We start from the raw sequence: 13294 nt of genomic DNA, 5'->3' as shown, positions 1-13294 counted from the left end.
GGCAATATGCTGCAACATTTTGCCTACTAATGGTGGAAATTTTACAAGTCTGTCATCTTCCTGATAAGTTGAAATACGTGTTTCTTTTACCTGAAAGATCTCTGATCCACTGGTTATTTCATTTTACTGTCACTGAAAAATAATTACTGATCATATTATTTTACTAGCATCAGATACTTCTTATAATCAAATATCTTCAGTTCAGTTCAGTCGCTCAGTTGTGTCTGACTCTTTGCAAACCCATGAACCACAGCACGCCAGGCCTGTCCATCACCAACTCCCGGAGTCTACCCAAACCCATGTCCATTGAGTCAGTGATGCCATCTGACCATCTCATCCTCTGTCATCCCCTTCTCCTCCCACCCTCAATCTTTCCAAGTATCAGGGTCTTTTCCAATGAGTCAGCTCTTCATATCATGTGGCCAAAGTATTGGAGTTACAGCTTCAACATCAGTCCTTCCAAAGAATACCCAGGACTGGTCTCCTTTAGGATGGACTGGTTGGATCTCCTTGCAGTCCAAGGAGCTCACAAGAGTCTTCCCCAACACCACAGTTTAGAAGCATCAATTCTTCGGTGCTCAGCTTTCTTTATAGTCCAACTCTCACATCCATAGAGGACTACTGGAAAAACCATAGCCTTGACTAGACAGACCTTTGTTGACAAAGTAAAGTCTCTGCTTTTTAATATGCTGTCTAGGTTGGTCATAACTTTCCTTCCAAGGAGTAAGTAAGCGTCTTTTAATCTCATGGCTGCAATCACCATCTGCAGTGACTTCAGAGCCCCCCCAAAATAAAGTCAGCCACTGTTTCCCATCTATTTCCCATGAAGTGATAGGACCAGATGCCATGATCTTCATTTTCTGAATGTTGAGCTATAAGCCAACTTTTTCACTCTCCTCTTTCAAGAGGCTCTTTAGTTCTTCACTTTCTGCCATAAGGGTGATGTCATCTGCATATCCTACGTTATTGATGTTTCTCCTGGCAGTCTTGATTCCAGCTTGTGCTTCCTCCAGCCCAGCATTTCTCATGATGTACTCTGCATATAAGTTAAATAAGCAGGGTGACAATATACAGCTTTGACGTACTCCTTTTCCTATTTGGAACCACATATCTTCATTCAATCCTATAACTTCGTTTTTTAACATCTAGATCTCATCATATGCCATGAAAAGAAAAGAAAAAAAATTCAGCTGCTTTGTATTTATTCTCTAACCAGATTTGGTCTTGGGAAAACAATCAACTAAATAAACCAACTCTACATGTTTCTTTTATCAGTAAACGTTAGTCATTCAGTCGTGGTCTGACTCTGCCACCCCATGGACTATAGCCCGCCAGGCTCCTCTGTTCATGGGATTCTTCAGGCAAAGAATACTAAAGTGGGTTGCCATTTCCTCCTCCAGGGGATCTTCCCGACCCATGGATTGAACCCGGGTCTCTTGGATTGCAGGCAGATTCTTTACCACTGAGCCATCAGGGAAGCCCATTAAAGAGGAGAGAAGCTTAGATTTTTCTAAGACTTTTCTATGCTGTGCTGTGCTTAATCACTCAGTCATGTCCAACTCTGCAACCTCATGGACTGCAGTCCGTCAGGTTCCTGTGTCCACGGAGATTCTCTAGTCAGGAGTAGTGGAGTGGGTTGCCGTGCCCTCCTCAGGGGATCTTCCCAACCGAGGGACTGAACCCAGGTCTCCTGCATTGCAGGATGACTCTTTACCATCTTGAGCCACCAGGGAAGCCCAAGAATACTGGTATGGATAGCCTATCCCTTCTCCAGGGGATCTTCTCAACCCAGGAATTGAACTAGGAACTCCTCATTACAGGCGGATTCTTTACCAGCTGAGCTACTAGGGGAGGAAAGGAAGGAAACATTAATTCACAATGCTGCTTTTCAATTTTCACCACAGAAAAATAATTTAATCTTGAATTTTAAAATGCTAACATCCCTCCCTATCTGAGCTAACATATTGTGTAATAGAACATGATTCCAAAGTGAATTTTTATTAAATTGTCTAAAAATATGCATATTCTAATCATTGGTTTTCTTAAATCTCCCTCTTGTTTTTTTACCACCTCTGTGAACCCTGAGAAACACTGTGAGGTGACTTGTGCTTAGTAAATGATGCAGAGACCACCATGGGCTACTGTGGAGTTTTCTCATAGATGATTCCAAATGTTAACTTACATCTTGTTAACTTTCTTCTTAAATTATTCCATCACTTAACAAAGTGTTATCTTCACAGAAATCATAATTTTAATATACTGAATGAAGACAAAACATACGAGTTGTGTAACACACTTAGTGTAAAGGCAATGGCTGACTTCATTCTCTCAAATTCTTGGGCTTGCCTCAATCTTCAGCATAATAAAATGCATCATTTCCTACTCGGTCCTTCTTGGACCAAGAAGTTAATAGTTTGGCTATATTTATCATGTAGGATTTCATCTACTTTTCTCCTGTTCTGGATCTTTACTTTCCAAGGTTATTCTGAAAACAACCGTGAAGGCACATCATCAACTGATTTTTTACTACTTCAGTTGATCACACTTTTTATTTAGTTTCATCTGCCAAGACTGCTTTTTGTAACTGCAAATAACAATTCAAAATCACAAATTCAATTGCAAAACTCACAAGACCAGTTTTTAAATATTCCTGCAAAAATAATGGCTTCATGCAGCTCTTGTTCAGGACTTTCTCTCATAAGGATAAGGATTATTTCTATCTTTACAATGGTTTAAAAAAACCTTAATATAAATAAGTATCTAAGAACAGTCTATGCTTTTAAGATGAACTGTAGCTGCTTCTATTCAGTTGGCTATAGCTGGGATGCTTCTATGTTTTTCACTGCCAGGGAATGTACTGTACAGAGTCCCAAAGACAGCAAGATGATAATTCTTGATGATTTCATGTTGTACATGTCCTTCAATATCTTGGCATTTTCACTTGTTATTAAAAATCCCATATATTTGCTGACTGAACAGATGCTTGAACAACACTAATCCATAGCCTTAATTTAAAATAAAATTTTAAATTATATTTTAAAATTTTACTTCAGTAAAAATTAAAAAAAAGTTTTCACTATTTTCATATTATCAGGATGTATTAGTAAATAAAACATACTAGTCACATGAAATTCAACAAGAATTAATTTGTTCAATAACACATCAAACACATACACAGACTGATAAACTGGTAATACTGTATCTTCAAAAAATACTCTTTAGCTGGGTAGATCTCCCTGATAAATGACATGTTCTAATCTATCCCTTTCACAAACCAGCAGTGAAACCAGTGTCACTGGTATGTTTTATTTTCACAGCCCAGCAGCTCTTCCTGTTTTACTCTGATGAAACTATCATAAACCCTGGGAGCCCTGTTACGTAAAACCTCATGTTTTCCAATATTCACTGCAAGTAAGGATCTCTACTCAGGATTTACATTGGCAGCTGAGGCACAGAGTGGCTCATAAACAAAAACATGATTCCCCTTCTAAGTCAATACAGCTTGAGATGCAACTTCCTGAGAGCACCAAGTTGAGAATCTGCCATTAAAAAATATTCCTGTAAACTTGGTTTTGGAAAGGACAGGCTGTTTATCTTCTACTTATCCAACTTACTAATAAATTTTTATAGATTCCTAGGGATTTGTACTCCAGGGTGAATAGTAAAGTTATAGGATTAAGAGTATGTGAATATTTTAGACGGGCTTCCCAGGTGGCTCAGTGGTAATGAATCCACCTGCCAATGCAGGAGACGCAGGTCTGATTGCTGGGTCAGGAATATCCCCTCTAGGAGAAAACGGAAACCCACTCCAGTATTCTTGCCTGAAAATGGCATGGACAGAAGAGCCTGGTGTGCTCCAGTCTATGGGGTTGCAAAGAGTCGGGACATGACTGAGTGACTGAGCGCACACAAATGCACAACAGTGCTAGAAAACAGTAAGATTTCTTCATTTGTCCAGAGAAACATGGAAGTGTGGCATTCATGGCTTCCACTTTTAAAAGGGAACTGAATAAAATTTAACCAGAGCAATTCACAGAACTAATCAAAGAATGAAAAATTAAGTTAGATTTAAGTTTTTAAACTCTATTAATGGGAGAGGAGAAAAATACATGAGTTGTGGTTGGTAAAAAGGAGTGACAGATTTTTCTTTTCCACCTAAGACATAATCAAAAAGGAAGGATAAACATAAAGCTCCAAAATTCCTGCTCTGACAATTTATGATTCCATATAAAGAAACAAAAGTAAACATTTGTGTTGTTCCTTCACTAAGTTGTGTCTGACTTTGCAAGCTCACAGACTGCAGCATGCCAGGCTCTTCTGTCCTCTACTGTCTCTTGGAGTTTGCTCAAATTCATGTCCATTGGGTCGGTGATGCTCTCTAACCATCTCCTCCTCTGCCGCTCCCTTCTCCTTTGCCTTTAATCTTTCGCAGCATCAGGGTCTTTCCCAATGAGCTGGCTCTTCACGGGTAGCCACTTAGAGCTTCAGTATCAGTCCTTCCAATGAATATTAAGGGTTGATTTCCTATAGAATTGACTGGTTTGATCTTGCTGTCCAAGGGACTTTCAAGAGTCTTCTAATTCAAAAGCACCAATTCTTTGGCACTCAGCCTTCTTAATGATTCAACTCTGATATCTACATGACTACAGGGAAAACCATAACTTTGACTATACAGACCTTTGTCGGCAAAGTGAAGTCTTTGCTTTTTAATACACTGTCTAGGTTTGTCATAGTTTTCCTTCTAAGGAGCAAGTGTCTTTTAATTTCATGGCTGCAGTCACCATCTGCAGTGATTTTGGAGCCCGAGAAAATAAAATCTGTCACTGCTGCACTTTTTCCCCTTCTACATATATTCTAATAGAAATTCATCTCAAGTGTCAACATAAGATGGAAGAAATTACCTCTTTTGACTTTATTTTCCCTCTTACACAGATAGAGAGTAAACCAAAAATCAAAGTAGTTTAAAAAAGAAATCCATATGAAACCTTAAGTACCTAACATCTAATTAGGACAGAAAAATAACTGGGAATGAGTCACACAGGGGGACACCAATAATTGAAGTTTAGAATGAAACAAAAATATTCCAAACAAAAACACCCACATATTATAAAAAACCAAGCTGTTATTTCAAGATTTCTAAACATCCTATGAAGTTATTTTTTTTTCCTCATACAAAGTCCCTAATATTTTTCCTGACTGTAATCAAGAGAAAAAAATAATTCCAACCTTCATTCCAAGACATTTCTTCAAGATATATTCGAGCATCTACTGGTCCCATATTTCTTAGATCATCTTCTGTAAAATATAGAATGAGATACTTTCATTTGATATTTAAATTATAACCATGAAGAATGCTAAGCAGGCAACTCCAGCCTGGTCACTACAATTCTAATTTTAAAACTTAGCTTACTACTTTTGATAGCAATTTTAAAGCTGCCTGACTTTAGCTGACAAAAAAAAAATCCAGAACATCTATAATTATAAAAGCCATTTTTTACAAGTATGCCATAAGTAAAACCATGAAGTTGGTTTTGATGACTCTGCAATCAACTAATAAACTGCATTTTGTAGGGGGAAATTTTCAGATAAACTGTGTGACCAAGGAAGGCAGTGTGGAGTCAGGTAAAAATTATTTGAACCTTAGTTATAATATTTTACTAGTTGTCAAACCTTAAGTATTTCAGATTATCTCATCTTCTTTATAAGGGTCACTCTGGACTGAATTATATCCCATCCCCCAAATTCTTATGTTGAAGCCCTAATTTCCAACATGACCATATTTGGAAATAAGGCCTTTAGGAGATAATTAAGGTGAAATGAGGTCAGAAGACCAAGGTCTTAATCTGATAGAACTGATGGCCTTACAAGAGGAGGAAGAGAGAGGTCTCCCTCTACTCAACATGCACAAAGGAAAGTATCATGAAGACACAGCAAGAAAGTGATCCTCTGCCAGCCAGAAAGAGACCTGACCAAGATCCTTATCAACTGGAACCTCAATCTTGGACTTTTCTGCCTCCAGAACTGTGAGAAACAAATTTCTGTTGTTTAAGCCACCTGGTCTATGGAATTTTGTTACGTCAAACATATTTTTATTATGCTTTTCAATCAACTGAGATCAGGCTAAAAGTATTTTAAAGAATAAGGTTGTAATCAAATGTAAGTGGCTATTGGTCATCTGATTTTTATTTGCTCACAAGACAGTGATGGGTAACTTACAAGAAAAATTAATTTAAAATATGTCAATAACCATGCAACACAACCTTTTTGTGTTGATGTTCCATTGCTGTTTCTTGGGCCAAAGTTTTCCCTGCAGATGGAAAGTCCAAAGAAACCTGGGATTCCACCTTAGTAGGAATTTAGTAGGGATGGTCTAGGTAGTATAAGCATACACTCTTGCTTAAAACAAGTGTACTTCAGGACAAAGAAAACAACTACAGATGAGAAGAACTTGTCTTTGTTTTTAAAGGCATGTTATACTTTCTGTATTCTTGTATTGTTCTTCTAGAAGTCAGTGCTTAAAAGAAACTACTAAAGTCCACCCCTCCATCCCAATGAAAATTTCTTTAGCTGTCTTACTAGTCTCTTGTTCACTTGCTGAGAATGCTTCCTTTTGTTCCGTTATGTGAATGCCTGCAATTTAATTATATTTAATAACTGCCTGTTCAAAATTTATTGGTGAGTTACATAATTTTAAAATAGATGAAAAGATTTTACAATATTTTGAACTCACCATGGTTTTCTATTAAGGTATGTCAAATATTATATCACTTCATGTTTATTGGCTACCAACACTCTATTAAACTGTGCTAAAACTCAAAGATAAAGACTTTTGCAAAGTGACCAAGGGGTGGTTCTTCCATCTTCGTGTGTCCACTTAATAGCCTATCCAAAGTGTATCAGTATGGATACATTTCTGAAGAAACCAATTTAATTTCCACATTCTATATAAGTTTACTTGGCCACAGGTTATTTAGTATTCTAAATTAAAGAGAAAATTTTTACCTAAAAGTCTCATGGATTTTATCACGTTTCAATTTCTTACTCCGGAGGACCAAGATAATTTATTTGAATGCAGAAATGAAACACTGTTTTAGAACTGAAGAATGGGAGTAACTGGTACTTAATAGGGCTTGGTTAAGGAGAAAACAGGTATAAATAATTTACAATCAAGTTGCCTATATTCCAGGGTATGTTACAGATAGATATTTTAAGTAATGCTGAAATCAGAGGAAATCAGACCAGAGGTGATGACAAGATGAATAAACCTTAATCGAACTTATCTTGGACATCTGTAATACATTAATTGTACAAAAGACAATCCATCCATAGGTATTCATTATGCCATTTTTATTTTAAAATAATTAGTGAGACATAAGTGGCAAATATAACTGTTGAGCAAGTCAGGTTTGTATTCTGCTTCTCTACAAGGAAGCCAGTTATTATCACTTAGTTACTATTTCATGTGGGAACCTTTTCTATTATTCCACATACTCAAAAAAAGTGGCTTTTACATTTTTATTATTTTTTTTAATTCTTTATGCACAGGAACTTTAGCTAAGTACTTAGTTGAAATATCAGTTTAGACCACATCTCATGGTAAAGGGAAAGAAAATATAACACAAAAATGGTTAGCACTTTACCCAAGGTCAGAGTTAAAAGGAGTCTTTAAAACATTCTCCTGTTCTATGGCCATCTAAACATTTATATATCGACCTGATGATTCAATGCTGTGTGCACACAGTCCAAGTTTTGTGGGGATTCTGGTTTGAAAGGTCAGTATCTGAGACAAAGGAGAACACAGGCTTCCCCTGCAATCAAAGTAGTGTGTTCCTATGAAAGCTTTTAAGCCAAGGTGGGAAAAGCAAAGAAGCAATTACCTCAAGACACATCTTCCTAATGGATGCACAAAATAATTCCAGGTAAAGCAGAGATGCTCACAGATCTGGCTGAAAGCTGTGGTGGCCTGGTGCTGAATGTACACCCGTTCCCAAAGAGAGTGGGGAACAGCATTGGCGGTGCCACTCTGGCTGCTCAGGGCTCAGGGTGCATGCTACCTCTCTAAGGGGCTCACAGAAAAGCAAGTGTTGAACACTATTTTCATTTTTCACTTTTTTTCATAAAAGTGAACATCCTCTTTATTTCCATTAAGTGAAAATTTACTCTCATGAAAGCAAAATGGCATAAAGCGAATTTTTGAAAAGTGGAGGGTACCTGCAACTGTTCGATTTCTGTATCATATGAAATTTTACAGGCAAAACTATCCTGTGGTGTTGGGCGTGAGAAAGTGACCAGTGGCTGGAAGGAGTCACCTTCTGGGGGTGCTGGTTTATTAGATGGATGTGTTTACTTTGAAAATTCATCAAGCTGTACACTTAGGACTGGTGCATTTCTCAGGATGTATGATATACTTCAATAAACTTTTAGGTAGTATGTTAGAACTCTAGTGGCTATAATTTAAAATAGAAATAAGGAGAGAAAATTTAGGGGAGAGAAGTAAAGAGCGCCATAAGAAACGGTGTATCCTTTGAAAAGACCATAATCTAACAACTTCTGAAAAAGGTTGGGGGTGATTAAGTCAGAGGAAAACGGGATCCCTGGAGAACTGTATAATGAGCAGAGGGGGTACACACAAGGAAAAGGTGAATCTAAATGGGGGGGAGGGGTGGGAGGGAAGAGATCCCGATCTTTTGTTAAGAGGCAGGTGTCCAGGGAATGGGGCAACAGTACCCCCCCACACACTAGGATTACAGTGAAGGAGCACAAACAAAACCAATGTTTTTTTTTCCTTTTTTAAACAATGATCTCTGCTTGTCCACCATTGTAGTTATAATTAGAAAATGTAATTCCTCCGTAGCCCTTAACTCACTGGAACCCTGTAATTAGCTTTGATTATTATCTACTAATCATGCATTGTATCTGCAGAAGACATAAATTTGTTTTCTTTTGAGTTTTACATATTATAAATATTTTTGCTCATTACAATGAAATATTGTAATATGTATCTGAAAATGTAAATCCTATCTCAAAGTTCTCCTTCATATAAGACACTACTAAAAATGTTGAGAAAACAGAAACTGGCTCAGAAAGAGATTTAATTAAACAAACAGAGAGATCCAAGATTTTAATCTGGAATCTTAGCTACAATATGGTAATAACTTAAAAAAAAAAAACAAAACAATAAACAGTCTTTTGGAAAGAAGACACATTGCCTGGCATTTGGTGAACTCCATCTTGAGTCCAGTGACACTAAGTGATTGCAGATTGTTTTGAAGTGAATGGGTTCAGCTTTTCTAAGGTATATATATAGGAACATTAAGGTCTGTTCAAACCCAGTACTGTGCTGACAAAGCTTAGGCAAATATGGAGACAAGAAAAACTTCCAGATTTACTTACATGTAGAAAACAGAGCACTATCATTAAATAGAGATTCCCTACCAATGTAATGATAAAATCAAATAATTTATGTGGTTACTTGGAAAAGAATCTTTCAGCCTTTAGAAGTATAGGCCCTTCTGACCTTGTGTTCTATTGGATTTGTCTGACAACAAGAAGTGAAAGAATTCTGTGGCTCCATTGTCTCAACAGTGGGATCTAAGAAAACACTGGCAGGACTCATCAGAGAGGTTTATGAGCCTGCAATTCAAAGAGATTAAAAGGAAAATCTACGGAGATTCTTTCACACTGAAGAATAACATTAAATAACTATTAGCAGCTTGGTTCAGTAAAGCTTACTAGAGCTCTCGCTGGGTCATTCACAGCTTTCTAAAAGAGGAAAGGTTTTTTTCAGCTCCATTTGGGAATCAATAAATATTTCTTACTTCTTACAAGACAATGGAATTCCAGTCCTTTAAAACTTCCTCCTAATGATAGTAAAATTTCTAAAACAGCTCTTTGTTTGCTGCCTAAATAATTACACTTCCTAATCCTGGGAAACCTTTTCTAACTGTAGCTACAATTCAAATAAATAAGTAAAAATAAATAAATAACAGCAACAAAAAGCTACCACGAAGAAGAATTTAACTTTATGGATGAGATATCTAACAATCTGATTCAACCATTCAACCCACTACTGACCAAAAGATCCAGTCTAAATGTAACTCTCTCCCTACTATTCAAGTATGGGACTGCTGTGTGTTACTCAAGTGAGCAAGTCCCCAGAACACTCTTATTTAGCAATTAGTTTACTGTATTCATTTTTATGCCATTTTAAATACTTAAAAGTTTATTTCCAACTGACAGATGCCATCAAGTGTGGTAAATGCAAACAGCAGTATTTTCCTTTAGGTTAAATCTAAACTCAGTATCTTGCTGCTTTAAAACCAAATAATTTTAAACAATCACCTCCTTCTTAAAAATAATTTCACTTAAAAATCATTTTTCATATAGTAAATAACTTGAAGGAAATCTGTTTCTTGCCCTTAATAGTCACTGTTCTTAGAACAGTCTCTGCCTTGGTAAGAGACTCAGAATCAGGCAATGTTTAACTTGAAACCTGCTCATTAAATCATAAAGCTCTATAATTCTTTCTCAGATGAAATTAAAGAGTCACAACTGCAAGGCTTTTGATACTGATGAAAAACTACAAACTTGGGCCTTAATTATGGACTGGAGCTATGGAGCTTTCACAAACTGAACGTACACCTAGTGCTAATGAAAGGTACCAAATGAATCCGGAAACTGAATTTCATGTTTCACTACAGAAAGGTAGAACACAGCAGCAGAATTAAGCCTGGCCTCTCACTCTGACCCTGAAATTGCCTCATTCCTAATTATTTGGAACTAAAACAGTAGGCTGTACACACCTATTCAAGACTTGGCAACCCAGCACAGTGATTAAAGTCAGAGAAGGGCTTTGAGTTTCCCCTCAATCATTAGTTATGTGCCCTTTGTCAAATAACTCAGCCTCAGACTCCTTCTCTGGAAAACAGATACTAATATCTTCCTTACAAGGTTGTTAAGCAATGATTCAAAGACAATTGCCATAGTTCTAGTGCTTAACAAATGGCAGCTATTTTAACTTATTAACTCACAATGTTTGTGTTCACCTGTCTGTAACAGAGCATAGGAAAATGATTCAACTGTTGCAGTTGGGGGAGCCTCAGGTACCACAGTGTAGGATGGCTGCCACTTCTGACCTTGTCTGGATTTGTAACAGTATTAAGAAATTTTATGTACCATTAAAACTGATCCATTATTATCAAAGACACTGTCCAAATTATTATTTAGTCCTTCCAAAACATCAAACAGAACTGAAAGAGAGGAGCCATGGGGGGGGGGGGGTATCAAAATAATTTGTGGATTAAATTCAGAGGTCAGACATAATGACAGTAGGTTAGAAAGCCAAGTAAGGCTTCTCTTGGGGGTGGGGGGCGGTGTGAGTGGAGATAGGACTAGAATTGCTATCTTGAACAGAGAACACGCTGTGAAGAAGCAGAAGGGGAGGGTGCTCTGAGTAAAACTACGAACAGCATAAGCAGAGGCATTTGGGAATCCCCAAATGGATGGCGAGAAGATTCACATCAAGTTTGTGATCACTGATGAGGTTGGAAAGAGTAACTAGGGTCAAACTTGAAAGCTTCTGTCCCATTTAAATTCCAGGTGAATCGGCTGTGTTAGGGAGTGGGTATAGTTATACATGTTCTTAAACAAGAGTGAGAATAAAGAAAGCTCAATCAATCAAAATGAAAATGACTTTCGGAGAAAGCCAATTAGCAGCTGTGGAAATAGCGTAAGTGTATGTTATAATCCGGGCATGGATTGCTGTGGTAGCTATGAGAATAAAAAGATCACCTACAGGAAAAAAAAAAAAAAGAAATGCCAACCTTCATTTTTAACTCATTGGTTATATACTGAGCAAACTAGAAGTAATCAGAGTGTAACACGAAGCAAAGATTTCAAGTCTGAGTGTTGAAAACAAGCAATAGGAAAGGTGGGCCAGCCTCGATTTTGAACGTTGTTTTCATTTGGGTCAATTACTCGAGTAGAAATTGGGAAAGAGGTTAAAGACGAGAAACAAACTTCCTAAAGCCCTACATTTTCTCTGTTATTAAATTAGAACTTCCGATTATGTCCAAGTATTACAGGAGTATGACTACAGTCTTGCCCAGAGGTTTCTATAGCTTTATTTGAAAGTAGCCAAATTTTTATTCAAGATCACTGAGAAATTACAAAAGCAGTTATTTGTATTCAAGTAAAAGTAACAATGTGAACAGTCGCCTTCTTGTCACAAATAAGATGAAGCAAGGGGACCCTCACAGAAAGTTTTATCTATATTATCTTCTCTCTCTGAAGAAAGGCCAGTCCCTAACTGCCTAGATGGATTTTCTGCATCATTTCACATACTTACTTTTCCCAGAAAGAGTCACCAAAAAAAAAAAAACATGCCCGCTGATGCTTATCTCCAAGTTTTACCTGCAGCACATTTTTATAACCAATTTTCAAATTCCTAAAATCAAATGGAGATACTGATATAGCCATAAGTGGAACCTGACTAATACAAGTATTTTATAAGGGTCAATTTTAGCAAATAATTTATACAAATATCTACTGGCCTTAGGTTATTATTCCAAACAGTGAACCCAAATTCGCATTATCTACATTTAAAAGTATTAATTCCCTTCTTATGGAATTAATTAGTTTTTAGTGTTAACTTGATTTTAAATTTATTTTAAATTTAAGAAATTCCATGTTGATTCAGTTCTCTGGTGCATAGACGATGGTAGGGTTTTAAGGTATGTTCCTCATTTGGTCCAAGATTTATTCTCAAATATTTATCCTAATAAACAGATGAAGTGAATTGTGTAATACCAGAAATGATTTTTTTCTACCTAGGTAAGGAGAGAGTAGCTTCAAGTAAAGACATTAACTTTACAATGTCTGGCTTAATCCCCTTCAGAGCCCAGTTGTGTAGCGTGAAGGCTCTACATCACCGAAATAATTCACTAACAGAGAACCAAGATGCATCTTAATGTAAAATAATATACCACCAAGGATTCCAGACACAATCTGTTTTGTTTTTTTTTTACAACATAACTTAATTTGACTGACTTCATCCGAACGAAGGTCTGTTCCTCTTCAGAACATAGTGAAGTAACCTAAGCATAAGCTGTGTCACCCTAGAAGAGCTATCGGGACATCAGAAATGTGTGTGACTCACGCTACAAAGCTACTGAATCATGATCCCTATTCTTTTCCTATGATGCCCTTCTGACCTGCTTTTAAACCTGCTTAATATATAAGAAAATTCCCCACAAGAATTACAGAGGTGCAAAAATCTGTTCAACAGGTATTTTCA

General features: G+C 36.9%; 1 protein-coding gene across 3 annotated transcripts in view; it reads right to left on the bottom strand.

The window, feature by feature from the left end:
- DNAJC24 (DnaJ heat shock protein family (Hsp40) member C24) overlaps nucleotides 1–13294 on the bottom strand; it is a 78797-nt gene that overhangs the window by 3302 nt on the left and 62201 nt on the right. For 2 of the 3 annotated variants that reach the window (XM_012096148.5, XM_004016366.6), the window contains exon 4: nucleotides 5227–5295. The exons of the other annotated variant lie outside the window; for it this stretch is intronic. In XM_012096148.5, the coding sequence (XP_011951538.3) occupies nucleotides 5227–5295 (69 nt within the window). The remainder of the gene's footprint in view (nucleotides 1–5226; nucleotides 5296–13294) is intronic. 3 annotated transcript variants of the gene reach the window in all.

Source organism: Ovis aries, chromosome 15 (assembly GCF_016772045.2).
Source record: "Ovis aries strain OAR_USU_Benz2616 breed Rambouillet chromosome 15, ARS-UI_Ramb_v3.0, whole genome shotgun sequence".
Classification (NCBI taxonomy): Eukaryota; Metazoa; Chordata; class Mammalia; order Artiodactyla; family Bovidae; genus Ovis; species Ovis aries.
The sequence above is the reverse complement of the archived record's forward strand: the minus strand, read 5'-3'. Positions and strand labels throughout refer to the sequence as shown.